Source organism: Capsella rubella, unplaced genomic scaffold, assembly GCF_000375325.1.
Source record: "Capsella rubella cultivar Monte Gargano unplaced genomic scaffold, Caprub1_0 scaffold_8, whole genome shotgun sequence".
NCBI classification, from domain to species: Eukaryota; Viridiplantae; Streptophyta; class Magnoliopsida; order Brassicales; family Brassicaceae; genus Capsella; species Capsella rubella.
The window spans coordinates 5,366,733-5,380,432 of NW_006238916.1; the positions used below are offsets into that span (position 1 = coordinate 5,366,733).

General features: G+C 37.2%; 4 protein-coding genes across 7 annotated transcripts; 2 read left to right on the forward strand and 2 right to left on the reverse strand.

Annotated features, from left to right (window-relative positions):
- Positions 1-219: 219 nt before the first annotated feature.
- Positions 220-5,499, forward strand: LOC17874598 (AUGMIN subunit 3). Of its 3 annotated transcripts, none has more exons than XM_023783578.1 (18): positions 220-531; positions 891-927; positions 1,053-1,156; positions 1,657-1,852; positions 1,955-2,021; positions 2,426-2,529; positions 2,712-2,793; positions 2,969-3,026; positions 3,257-3,388; positions 3,490-3,559; positions 3,668-3,725; positions 3,813-3,868; positions 4,007-4,159; positions 4,246-4,357; positions 4,454-4,595; positions 4,694-4,769; positions 4,869-4,964; positions 5,058-5,499. In XM_023783578.1, the coding sequence occupies exons 1-18, from the start codon at positions 356-358 to the stop codon at positions 5,190-5,192; spliced, it is 1,854 nt and encodes a 617-aa protein (XP_023639346.1). In that variant the 5' UTR covers positions 220-355; the 3' UTR covers positions 5,193-5,499. The 3 variants fall into 3 exon arrangements, with proteins under 3 accessions (XP_023639346.1, XP_006280189.1, XP_006280188.1); XM_006280127.2 differs by having other exon boundaries at positions 221-531; positions 2,972-3,026; XM_006280126.2 differs by having other exon boundaries at positions 475-531; positions 1,053-1,151.
- Positions 5,500-6,052: 553 nt separating this feature from the next.
- Positions 6,053-7,239, reverse strand: LOC111828995 (putative F-box protein At2g16220). Its single transcript, XM_023777589.1, has 3 exons — positions 6,857-7,239; positions 6,412-6,485; positions 6,053-6,357 (listed from the first exon to the last, which is right to left on the reverse strand). The coding sequence occupies exons 1-3, from the start codon at positions 7,237-7,239 to the stop codon at positions 6,053-6,055; spliced, it is 762 nt and encodes a 253-aa protein (XP_023633357.1).
- Positions 7,240-9,253: 2,014 nt separating this feature from the next.
- Positions 9,254-10,444, reverse strand: LOC17876391 (F-box protein At3g57590). The gene has a single exon (XM_006279467.1). It carries the CDS (start codon positions 10,442-10,444, stop codon positions 9,254-9,256), a length of 1,191 nt encoding a protein of 396 aa, XP_006279529.1.
- A 481-nt stretch (positions 10,445-10,925) lies between these two features.
- On the forward strand, positions 10,926-13,592 carry LOC17875739 (RNA-directed DNA methylation 4). 2 transcript variants are annotated; one of them, XM_006280623.2, is made up of 10 exons: positions 10,926-11,008; positions 11,384-11,538; positions 11,676-11,756; positions 11,845-11,948; positions 12,043-12,117; positions 12,233-12,274; positions 12,399-12,532; positions 12,637-12,828; positions 12,922-12,995; positions 13,191-13,592. In XM_006280623.2, the coding sequence occupies exons 2-10, from the start codon at positions 11,430-11,432 to the stop codon at positions 13,466-13,468; spliced, it is 1,089 nt and encodes a 362-aa protein (XP_006280685.1). In that variant the 5' UTR covers positions 10,926-11,008; positions 11,384-11,429; the 3' UTR covers positions 13,469-13,592. The 2 variants fall into 2 exon arrangements, with proteins under 2 accessions (XP_006280685.1, XP_023641998.1); XM_023786230.1 differs by having other exon boundaries at positions 11,400-11,538.
- Positions 13,593-13,700: the final 108 nt, after the last annotated feature.

Genomic DNA, 13,700 nt, shown 5'->3' on the forward strand with positions numbered 1-13,700 from the left:
GTAGACTAGTTGCTAAGACTAATTGGAGTATTAGATTTAATCAATTAAACATTTTTTTAAAAATAATATAGAAAAAAATAAAAACACCAAATCTATTATGTTTTTTTTTTTGGTTGACAACAAAATACAAAGCTCTTCATAATCCACTAAAAAAATAAAAAAATTAAAGGAGACATCAAATTCAGAATATTTCCACTGACGAGAACAAATGCTTATTTCTTTTACATAACTTTCAAAAATTGAATAAAGAGGCAACAAACAAAGAACCACCGTGTGAATTTCAAAATTTCATTTCGAAGCAATCGTATAATTTCCCACACAACCACCGGCGCTGTAGAAGAAAAGGCGATCGGAGATGAGCAGCGCGAGACTGTGCTCTCTTGTGGCGGAGCTAGGTTACGAAGGCGCCGGAAAATTAGACCCCGACAGTTTCGAATGGCCGTTCCAGTACGACGATGCTCGACCTATCCTCGACTGGATCTGCTCTTCTCTTCGTCCCTCCAATGTCCTCTCTCTCGCCGAACTCTCCCTGTATGTTGTTCTCTTTCTCTTTCCGCTGCCATTCTCAGATTCAAATCGAATGTCGTGCTTCTGAATAGTGTTTGGTTTCCGGATTAGGTTGAATTTGGTGAATTGGGTTATAAATTCTAGTTTGGTGAAGCTTGAATTGAAGCAATTAGGCGAATCCTTGTGGTTATAGTTTCGATTGTTGTTGCTAGCTAGCTTATTTTTTTCTCATTGATCAATCTTTTGTTCTATATTAGTTTTGAGGAACATATTAGCGATGAATCAGATACATTTCTTTGCTTTTTAAACCCGATGTGCTTCTCTGTATGTAGTTAGTTCATATATCAGTGGTTAATTGTGTTGTTCTCTTGTTTCTGGATCAGATATGAGCAATTTCAGAGAGATGGGAAACTCTTAGAGGTAACTCCTTGAGTCATTCTACTTTTTCTTGGCTTTGAGCATTCATCAGACATATGTGTTTTTTCTTACAATGTTAATTCCTTGGTTCTTACTGTGCTTTTTTTTTTGTGTGTGTATGGATTCAGGGCGACGATCTGGACCAGGCTTATGATAGTATATCAGCATTTTCTTCCAGGAGAAATAATCAGGAGGCGGTTTTTGGAGCAGAAGAAAGCATTAAAGAAGTAAGGTTAGACCTTCATATCATATATGCTATTCTGTACTTTCTGTTCATGCCTATTATAAGGCTCTTGAGGAAATTTTGCCAAGGACTTAGCTTCACATCACTTGAAACAAGTAACACTGTCCTGGTTTCTTAGTATGGGATATCATGTCTGCACTAAGTTTGTTGAGAACTTTTTATAGTATTTTCCTGTCTTCTGAGAAGTGGGGTAATTTTGTTGAGAACTTTGGTTTCATGTCACTTATCTATGTGACTCATGAGACGTTTGCATTAGTAATTATAGGTTTCTTTGTGGTGCTCTATATAAATGTATTTTGTTCCCTGTGAGAATGTCCAGGAACTTTATTTCTTATAACTTGGATTTTCATGTATGACATTCAGGTTCTTATTGTGTGAGATCTCCTTATGTTCTCACAGGTGTTCATAAGTGAACTAGATTTTGTTGATGTAGTTGTGGATACTAAGAATTACATCAGCACTACTGACAGTTTCTTTTTAACTGACAGAGATGCAACAGAGTTGCATAAGGCTGAAGCCTTGGAGTTGCAGAGGCAGCTAAGGCGGTTACAGACTCAATATGATTTGCTCACTGGCCAATCTTCAGCTCTAATCCAAGGGAGACGTGCTCGAGTTGCTGCAACTTCTGCTGTCACCGGACAGATAACAACAATAGAAGACAGCTTATCTGCTAGAAATTTGCAGGTTTGATACATGTCCTCACACCATTTTTTAAGCGGAATGTGTAATTCTTTTGGTCTTTGATAGATTTGTGATGTTTACTTTTGGTATTTTCCTGCGATTAAGATGAATGGAGTTCTAGGAAGACTGGCTTCCACTTCTCAAGAGCTGGCACATTATCATTCCGGCGAAGGTGTCCTTCTTATACCTTCTCTTTTCATTTGACTTTTCCATACCTGGTGAACTACCGTAAATCTTCTTTGAATTTGAATTTTGTAATTGGCTTTAATGCACTATACTCTTAGATTAGCTGCATAAGGTAGTTGTGTATCTGGTAGTTATGTAAAAGAGCAATTAGTTAGATTGGTTTCTCTTTGTAGCTAAGATTTCGTTTATGTGATTTTTCTATCAGTTATCTGTGTTAAGAGTTTCATGGAGGCAGTAAGTTGTATTTTCTGTAGACAAAGAAGGGGGTTTTGACAGCTTTGTCAGCCAAACCGTTTTGACAGCTTTGTCAGCCAAACCGTTTTGACAGCTATGTCAGTAAATTGTCATCAACTCGTTTAGCCAACTTAATTGGCTGTTTCATATGTGCAGAGGATGGAATTTACTTAGCATACTCCGATTTTCAGGCCTACTTGGCTGGAGATTCAGCCTGCACAAAGGAGCTAAATCAGTGGTTTGCAAAGCAGCTAGACACAGTAAGTGAATGTCATTGCTGATGATTTCAGCCTCTTGCCATCATATAGAAAAGTCAAGCTAGTTGAGATCTTATCCATAGTATGGTTTGAAAATTTTCTGACCATGGAGAAAGTATAATGTTATTCATCCTGCACCAATTTATGCATTCAGCTTAATGTGATTTTTTCTGCTATCATGTCAGGGGCCATACCGTTTAGTTGCGGAGGAAGGAAAATCGAAATGCTCGTGGGTTAGTCTTGATGATACATCAAACATGTTGCGAGGTAACTTCACCATAGTGTTTTTTTTTCCAGATGTGCAATTGCGTTGCCTGAAATGTGTATATCCCTGTGCAGTTATGTAACTTCTGTATAATAAAACTCCTCGGTTTTGTTATTGTGCATGGTTCTTACTTTTTCGAAGCTATTGTCCATCTTTAACTATCTATTTACAATGCAGCAGATTTGGAAAAATCACAGCATCAACGTGTAGCTGAACTGCAACGGCTTCGATCTATGTATGTATTATGTGGTACTACGTTAATATAACTTTCAGCTTTCACCTTGACCGTCGCTCTAGATTTGAATCAAATCTTTTAGTTTAGAAAATTGTATATGTTATGGGTCTCTCTTGCTACTTGGCCAGCCATTAAAAAATACTGGAGACCACTTTGTGGCATAGACAATTTTTGTACTTTCACGCATACAAATTTTCTCACCCTCCCAGGATTTTTCTTGTTATTCACAGCTTTGGAACAAGTGAGAGACAATGGATTGAAGCCCAGGTCGAGAATGCTAAGCAACAAGCTATTCTCTTGACACTCAAATCTCAAGTAACATCAGTTGAAGCTCATATCCATTTTGATCTACATTCTCTAAGGTAGAAGAACATAAAACATTGAAGCAAGGCATTGATAAAATCATCTTTGACACTTTAACTTGTCATACTGTATTCCGGTGATCATATTCATACCTGTGCAGGAGAAAACATGCAGATCTTGTTGAAGAAATCTCGACCCTTTATCAGAAAGAAGAAAAACTCTTATCCGAGGTTTGCTTTTATACTCAATTCCTGATATTTAAGTATCATCTTTCCTAACCTATAACTAGTTGGTACTTCTTTATACTACATATTTCCTTAATCTGTTCTTCTTTTCAGACTATTCCTGAACTATGTTGGGAGCTTGCTCAACTCCAGGACACCTATATCTTGCAAGGTATTCAGCATTTACACTTTGCTTATCACCTGTAGCTCTTGCGAAGTTTTGGGCTTTGATATGATTTTACTCATCATACCCTTCTAGGTGACTACGATCTAAAGGTCATGCGTCAAGAGCTGTATATTAATAAACAGAAAGTGGTATGTTGGCCTTCAATTTATTTGTACTTCTTTTGATTTGATATCATCAAGATATGTTGGCCACAGTACTGTGTGTATCCATGTTTGAGTCATAATCTATTTGTCAATCTGTCATTAATTTCTGAAAATTTTGTTCAGTTCATCAATCATCTGGTTAATCAGCTAGCAAGACACCAGTTCTTGAAATTAGCATGTCAGCTAGAAAAGAAAAACATGCTTGGAGCCTTCTCTCTGCTAAAAGTAATTGAATCTGAACTTCAGGGTTACCTCTCCGCCACAAGAAGCCGTGTGGTATGGTTATAGCCATAGTTTCAGTCCACTCTTTCCTGCAACTATCAGATAATGAAACTAATTCCATCTTTTCACTATATATACAGGGGCGGTGTTCAGCACTGATCCAAGCTGCATCCGATGTGCAAGAACAAGGAGCAGTAGATGACCGTGACAGCTTTTTACATGGAGTTAGAGATCTCTTGAGCATTCACTCAAGTAGTAAACACTATCGTTTTACACAAATTGTTCCCCTTTGCCTGGTATTATCCAAACCTAGATTAGGCTGATATCCTTCATCTCTTTCTGTTATAGATGCCCAAACCGGGCTATCGAGTTATGTCTCAGCTCCAGCCATCATTCAGCAGATAGTTGCTCTTCAGTCGGATTTATCGTCACTTCAGTCTGACCTCGAGAATTCCCTACCAGATGACAGAAACAGATGCATTAACGAGCTGTAAGTCCAAAATCCTCGTAACATTTCCTCATTCTCGTCCACAGAAACAAGCATTAAAGAGCCTCATATATCACTATTGTCTCGTCTCTGTTTCTCAGATGTACCCATATTCAGAACCTGCAGCAACTACTCTTTGCGTCTTCAACTACAGCACAGCCCATATTGACACCATGGGTAAAAATAACTCTCAGTTTCTCATTTACCAATTTTAGTCGTTAATCTAAACCAATATATGGAAGTTTCACTCATGTTGTTTCCTTCATGTAACATTAGCCGTTGATGAAAGAACTTGACGAAATGGGGAAAATCAACTCCAAACTCTCTACCGCAGTGGAAGAGGTCACGCTCCAACACCGCAATAAACGGGAGGCAAGTCATAATCTGTTAATTTTATCTCCTCTCACACATATATATGTATAAGAGTGAACTAGAAAATTTGAATGTGTACTATGATTGCTGCAGATTGTGAAGCATCACGCAAAGGACGTGGAACTTCAAAGGCGGGTATTTGTGGACTTTTTCTGCAACCCAGAGCGATTGAGAAACCAAGTGAGGGAACTCAACGCACTCGTTCGTGCTCGCCAATCCTCATCGTAGGTTATCACCATATTAGTACATAGCACAAAGTATGATCTCTCTTAGTTTCATTTTGTTTTGAGTTTGGCATTTCACTTCCTTTGTGATTGTATACAGAAAGGACTTTATCTAGTGGTTTTGATTGATTTTTACTTACTGCCCATTCTTCTATTGTTTTTGAGTTTCGTGGTTTTATTGTGCGCCCATTCTTCTATTTGGTGTTATCTTAGCTTTTCTTCCTTCGTTTTAAAATATTTTTCAGTTCATGTTTCTCAGTTGTATTACTCTTGTGTGTTACGTTTATTCTATTGGTTCTGGTCTTAATTCATTATCCAGAAGATAGTTTCCAGATTATAATCAACACTGTTTATTATGAATGAGGGAAGAGAGCCAATTAATTCATGAACTATAGATATGTGCAGACTCGTACAGTAGAATTATGAATCCCACAAAGTCATAAGTCTTTAGCTCACAAGTCTTTTCGTTTTGGTAAAATTTTCATGGTCTCTCATGTTGTTGTGATTGTGTTTCACTATCTGTATGACGATGATGATCAGATGATATCGTTTATGTCATAGAGACAGAGAGAAGATGAGGCAGTGACTAGAATCTCTGTCCTAAGTGCAAACTGAACATTATGTTTGTACAATTTTTTTTCTTTTTTCACTTTGATTCAGTTTGATTTGTAAAACGCAAGAAAAAACAAACAACCAAAATACATAGGTAGACTCGGATTATACTAAAAACAAAGCAATACATGTCCTCACTCTAGGTTAGCTAATAAATCATACTTGTTCTGCAAGAAAGTCTGCGGCTTGTATTCTTCATAGATGGAGCAGAGTAGTATAGGTCACGAGATGGAAGACAACGTTGCCTTGGTTTTAGTGTAGGCCTTCCATTCTTAGGCTTGACTTGAGTGGCTTTACATCGTTAACATTAAGATCTTCCACATGGTCTACAAAAGTGTAAACCATACTACGATACTTCAAACCTTGGATTTGGACAATCTTAACAGTGTCCCTTTCAGGATCGAAGTATAAAAATCTGATTGGTTCATCAAATTTACCTTCACCCGAACATACAATTTCACCTGTACTAGTCATTCCAATGACGTCACAAAACTTGGAATCGAGACGACCCCCAAATGAATGAACATACTTGGACCATTCATGTTTTTCGACATCCTCTAGAATCCACACACACAAGTCATCAGACATCCAATAAATGACACCTAGTTTACCTTTATAGTTTACCAATGTAATATCAGGTTCCGTATCAAAGCAACTTGCATCAACAAACTTGAATTTCTCAGACCTAACATCAAAGCAAACAATACCAAAACGAGCCATTTTAGTTCCATATTGTCTAGCTGAGTAATACAAAACCCCACTGATGCATATCCCTTTATTCTAAGGATAAAGGACCACCTCTGACTGATATGGGATCTTCCTCCAACTCATTTTTCGAGTCCCTAATGTCATAATATAATGAACCGTTTCAGAATGACCTCCGTATTGGTTGGTACGATGAGTTCTCATGACCTTAACCAAATGCAAAACCTTGAATCGCTTGTCAATCGGATCAAACCCTAGAAAGAATATCGATTCGACTTCATTCCCGTTTTCAGTATTGGTAAAATCACATGTTGTCTTGTGGTAGGGTTACATATAACACACTCAGTATACCTAATTCCTGAGATCGGCTTATTAGGAAAACATAACAAACCAGAGGTAAAGCTGCACATACACGTGCTTTTGTACAAGGACTTGCCAGAGAGCTTCACATGTAAATCAGTGGCGGCTACTTGAAGAGAAGACTTCTCATCATCATATGGATACTGAGGCGACGAGAAGAAGCGCCACTCATGGGATCGTTTGATAGCGAATAAGAGACGTGGACGAGCCCATGATCTGGTCAAGAATAATTCCTTGAAAGATGGAGAGCTAAGCATGGACTTCCATAGCTTCGACACGCAGCGAGACCGAGCTATGGACTTTGGTGGCGACCTTGAGAATATCTCGAAATAGAGATCAGTGGGTATGTAGTTTGAATGTTTTGCTCTGCTCATGATTGTTGTTTTGTACGTGCTGATTGATGAAGAGACATATGAATACAATCACACTATATATATATATATGTATGTACAGCGGTTAGGGTTAGGGTTAGGGTTAGGGTTAGGGTTAAGGGTTTATAAAAGTGAAAACAAAAAAAAGAGAGAAAATCATACTCCTAGGCCCTAGCTAATATATCTTTATTACCGCCTCAAAATAACCCTCACGAAAAAAACCGTGGCCGTCGATATAAGTCTCTCAAAATAATTTTATTTCTTTTGGATATATAACGGTAAATATATCTCATTAGTTATACTATACCATGAATAACTAATTTTGACCCTGCATGAAGATCTCGATTGAGCCACTAGTTATATACATATGTAATATATATGTAATATATACTATACCACTAGTTATATACATATGTAATACAATATATAATTTATATCAACGGCATGGTTGGTAAATAGTTTAGAAGTCGAGGATTTATTTCAAAATCTACCGTAAAAATGTTAATATAGATTGTGATGGTGTTTTACTACCTGTAGCATGATGATGATATCGTTGAGTGCATAGAGACATAGAGAAGATGAGGCAGTCACTGGAATCTTGTCCCAAGTGTAAACTGATGTGTCATCTTCGTCTTAGGTTTCATATTATATGTGTCACGCATGGAACATAATTAAGGAGTATATATGATCAATGATAGAACCTGGAATAAGAAACGATACTCAGAAATGTATTTTCCTCTTATTCTCTTTTTAGGGATGTTATCATGGACTTGTCCAGTTTACGTCCGTGTTTGTTTATGTACGTACGTTTACGTTCGTGTCAATTTATATATGTTTAAGTTTGTAGTCCGTTTTGTCCGTCCATTTAAAATCTGTAGGACAATAATGTCCATTTATGTCCTTATACCGTATGTTCATTTTTAACCATTTTTTATTTCATATTTTAGATCTGCTAGGTAAATATCCGTATTATGTTGCAGAAATATTGTTATCTTTTTATTTATTTGTTTTTAATACAAAATTTATGTTTTTATTTTGTTATAAATTATTATGGAGAATTTTTTTAAAAGACTTATTATAGGAACAATATAAATATAAGTGCTTTCGCTAAAAAAAATTTCAGCCAAAAATTTCCAGCTATAAACATCCTTCAAAAATTTTGTCAGAAATCTTGTTTGCAGAAGAAATTCAATTTTCATTTTGTTGATGGTATTTTTGCAAAAGAATATAATGGAAAAGACATTATTAAGAATTTAGCTTTATAGTTTTAATTATATTTTAATTAGATTTATTTGTTTAATGGACTGTCCATCTAATGTTGTGAAAGTCCGTTAAATTTATAGCGGCCATAGACGTTAAATGGACATAAAATGTTGTGAAGGCCCGTTTATGTCCAACGAACATCTGTCCATGATAATCTCCTTTCTCTGTCACATATACTGCGTTTTGGAGCGACTGATTTTCTTAAAAATGCCATTTTGTATAACATAAAAATCATATTAATAAAACTCTTTCATTATTGAAACTTTTTGACTAAAGTTTTAAATTTAGGGTTCTAAATTAGTTTTTTCTAAACCAAATTTTACCTTTTTCAGCAAAAAAACCACCTTTTACTTCAAACCTCATTAATAACAACAACCTTAATTAATTAACACTAAACTCTACTTATTTTTATTTTTTTTACTTAAATCTAAAATTTGATGCCATAATCTATGGTTTAACCTGTTTGGGCCGTGGGCACAGCCTGCGTCACCGAGCTATCTTGCGATATTGATGTTATAAACTTATAATTAAGTGAGCATCCGTTACAAAGGGAACCTATTTGGGTATCATTATGATTGTACCAAACTTTATACCAAATCTATTCGGTTTGATTTGTATAAACACAAGAAAGAACGAACAACCAAAATAAGTAGATTTGGATTAGCCAACAACAAAAGCATTACATGTCCTCACTCTAAGTTAGCTAACAAAATCGAACTCGTTCACTAATGATGGAACGCAACGTTGCTTTGGTTTAAATGGCCTTTTCACTAATGATGTCCAGCCATTGCATTCTTGACGTGATTGGCTTTACATCGTTAACATTAAGATCCTCCACGTGGTCTACAAAAGTGTAAACCATACTACGATACTTCAAACCTTGGATATGGACAATCTTAACAGTGTCCCTTTCAGGATCGAAGTATAAAAATCTGACTGGTTCATCAAATTTATCTTCACCCGAACATACAATTTCACCTCTACTAGTCATTCCAATGACGTAACAAAACTTCGAGTCGAGACGACCCGCAAATGAATAAACAAACTTGGACCATTCAGGTTTTTCGACATCCTCTAGAATCCACACACACAAGTCATCAGACATCCAATAAATGACACCTAGTTTACCTTTATAGTTTACCAATGTAATATCAGGTCGCTTATTAAAGCAACTTGCATCAACAAACTTGAATGTCTCAGACCTAACATCAAAGCAAACTATAACAAAAGTCATTGTTTCATGTTGTCTACCTGAGTAATACAAAACCCCATTGATGCATATCCCTTTATTCAAAGGATAAAGGACTACCTCTGAGTGATATGGTATCTTCCTCCAACTCATTTTTCGAGTCCCTAATGTCATAATATAATGAACCGTTTCAGAATAATCACTATATGAGTTGGTACTATGACTTCCCCAGTCCTCAACCAAAAGCAAAACCTTGTATCTCTTACCAATAGGATCAAACCCTAGAAACAATTTCGACTTCATTCCCGTTTTCAGTATTGGTAAAATCACATGTTGTCTTGTGGTAGGGTTACATATAACACACTCAGTATACCTACCTCCTAAGATCGGCACATTAGGAAAACATAACAAACCAGAGGTAAAGCTACACATACACGTGCTTTTGTACAAGGACCTGCCAGAGAGCTTCACATTATAATCTGTTGCGGCTACTTGAAGAGAAGACTTCTCATTATCATAAGGATACTGAGGCGACGAGAAGAAGCGCCACTCACGTGATCGTTTGATGGCGAATAAGAGACGTGGACGAGTCGATGATCTTGTCAAGAACAGTTCGGTGAAAGATGGAGAGCTAAGCATGGACTCCCATAGCTTCGACACGCAGCGAGACCTAGCTATGGACTTTGAAGGCAACCTTGAGAATATCTCGAAATAGAGATCAGTGGGGATGTAGTTTGAATGTTTTGCTCTGCTCATGATCGTTGTTTTGTACGTGCCGCTTATAGAGGAAGGAGAGAAAATATGAATATAGTCACACTCTAATACATATGCACAAGTTTTTAGGGTTTAGTTACCCTAACCCTATGTTGGATATGGGCCTTACCCAACATGCCAATTCGGCCCAAATAGTGAAAACTACCCTCAAAAACACCATGTTGTCAACAGAGGGCCTGTAAATGCCTACTGGGCTCCCTCCTCGGCTCATATATGTTGAGGTCGACCCATTAGTTAGGCCTAGGCATTTGGGTTTTTGGGTCGGGTTTGAGTTAAGGTAATCTGATACAATAACCCACTCATTCGATTTCTGGTCTGATTCATTCATTCCGGTCTATCCGGTTAATACGACCGGTTACAAAAATATGGGAAATCGAACAACAAAAGGAAAACGGCGTCGTTTTACGTAGTCTGTAAATTAAAACGCAGTTAAATTCATTCTTCGCCCTCTCTCATTCCCACCATTAGGGCTCTCTTCTCTCTGTCATCGTCTTCGCAGAGCTCACTCGAATCAATCAATCTAATCAAAAATCTCAACGAAATTAGGTAAATTTCTATTCACTCTACCTAATTCTTCAAGTAAATTTCAAAACTTGAGAGCTCCATGAGCTGTAACAATGATTCCAGCTTCTGCTGAATTTTGGGTTTTTTTCTTTATAGCTTATATATAGACTTAGTGTTCGTTTCTAACTGATGTAGCCATAAAGCTTAAATCTTTAGTGTGTCTATGTGATAAAGCATAAACCTTTAAGCTTTTTTCTTACTTCCGAATCAGTTGTAACCAAAGTGGCACAGTGAGATTGTTCTTGGTTTAAACCTGAGTGTGAATGGTTGTTCTTTGAATATGGGTGTATGTATCTCCAGATTCCTTTGTAAAGTAATGATATTTAGTAGTTGATTTTTGGTATCTTGATGTTTTAGATTACGAACCCTTTAGTGGGCTGAGGATTTAGCAGCGGTTTCCACCATGGATACAGTGGGTGAAAGCTCTTCTACTCAAAAGAATGAGGTAGGAGAGAAGCCTGTGATTGTTAGAGTTAAGCGTAAAGTTGGACAGTCTCTGCTCGATGCTTTCTGTAAGTTTCTTCTCTCTCTTTTTGCTATATGTGTGCTCTGTTTGTGACCCTTGACCTTTGGTAGCAATGCTCTTGGATTTCTCTGTATGTATCTATTGTTTTGAATGGGGAAAAACTGATATTTTTTTGGCATTTAGGGTTGGAGATAAATGAAAGACCACTCAAACGGCCGACTCTGGATTTATCGAAGTTATCAATTTCAGATTCAGGCGAGAGAGGTAATTCTATATTTATCTCTGGGTTTTTGTGCTTGTGTGATTATGGTTTGGACTCAGTGAAACTTCAGTATTGTTTATGTGGATATAGGTTCTTCTGTGTCAGAGGAAGTGAAACCGAAGAAGGTGCTAGTGCGGCATTTGGAGACAGTCACGGAGTCTGAGACCACGGCTGACATTATCCACTCTTTCTTTGTGAGTGAACTTTCGTAGTCTGGTTGAAATACAAACCCTGCACTTTATTGTTGTTGTTTGTATGTTCTTATAGTTGTCATTTTGGGCTCTGCAGGAGTCTGATCTTAATGAGAAAAGTTGCAGTAAAGAAAAGTTTGAAGAGCGGAAAATTTCTTTCAAGAAAGATAATGTACCTTGTTTCAAGTTTTTTTAATGACTTGCAATTTTAATTCCAGATTCCAGATTCTCTATCTCTTAACCGCTATTCGTGTGATGGTTTAATTTTTTTTTCGTTTGGCCTGTAGAGAAAGGAACAACGCCTGACCAAAGCGGTACAACAGCAACAGGTATTTGCCTATTAGTCATTCAGTTTCTCTTAGATTAATATCTTAGGAGAAGATCTAATACCATTTTACATATCTAGACTGAGATTTAGGTAATAATTTAGTCACAAGTTCCACCCTCTGTTAGATTGCTGCAGGGAATGCTCGGTTTGAGCAGATATGGCGGAGTAGGAAGGGAAACAAGGAAGGCATCCATGATAGGTGTCATTTCTATGACGTTGTTCGTATTGATGCTGAAGAAAAAAGAGACAATGCACAAGAGTAAGTTCCCTACTAATGTACATTTGTAATTAAGATCTCAGATTCAGAATAGTTTAACTGTAGCTGGAGAAACAATAGTATTTAAAGGTACACTCGTTCTGTAGGGTTACATCGTTGGAGGACCAGAAAATGCTTGCTAGTTTCTTGCCTCTTCTCAGAGAGTGTATTCCAACAGCAGCTGAAGAGATTGAAGCTGATATTCATTCTACTCGCACTGAAGAATACGTTTATGATTATTATGCTGTGAACGAAGAGATGGATATCAGCGAAGATAGTTCCAAGATCCAGTTTCCTCTGTGCGTATTCGTTTTCCCGAGGAGTCCTTTACTATTTCTTCTTTGTCTCTTGTGTCACCTGTTAATATTGGTTGCCGGGTCTCTTTTTTTCAGTGTCATAGTCGAGGATGAAGAAGACTACTGCGATGGACCTGATGAATCAGACTACGACTCTGATGATTCAAATGGTACACTTTTAAATCTCGTAGTTCTGATTTGTAGCCTTTGCATTTACAACGCTCTTGATATCTTTTTTATTATGAGTTAACATTGAGCAGAACTATCATTGATATTGTTGAGCATTGATGGTTGTGTACTGTGCGACATAGCAAAAGTCAAGAAAGAAGTAATACTTACTATGTTTTTAAATTTCTGTAACTCAGCTGAAGAGCACCCAAAGAACGATTATCCAGAAGAGATCTCTGAGGACGAGGAGGAAGAAGAAGAAGAAGATGATGAAGATGATGATGATGATGATGATGAAACAGAGAAAGAAAAGAGTGATGCCTCTGATGAATCAGACGACGAGGAGACTTCAGAAAGACATGTAAAAAGAGTTCTTGGAGACGACGAGTTTGATGATTACGCAGAGGATGTGGATGGTTATAGGCACATCGACAGCGACGAGGAGTTCGAGTCTACTAAATGGTCTTACCGATGAGTTTTGCCTACTAACTGAAACTTACGTTTGTGTTATATTCTGATTGAGAGACAGTGTAAACCATTAATGTAAGTTTGTGGATCAAAACTGTTACTAATATTATCTGTGTCCAGAAGTGATTGCTTCGCCGTGGCTGGTCCATGAAAAGGTTGTGAATGTGGAGGGGAATGTGATGTTGAGTTTATAGGAAATCTAATTGAACCGGAATTCCCGGTTTGGTGTTAACAACTAA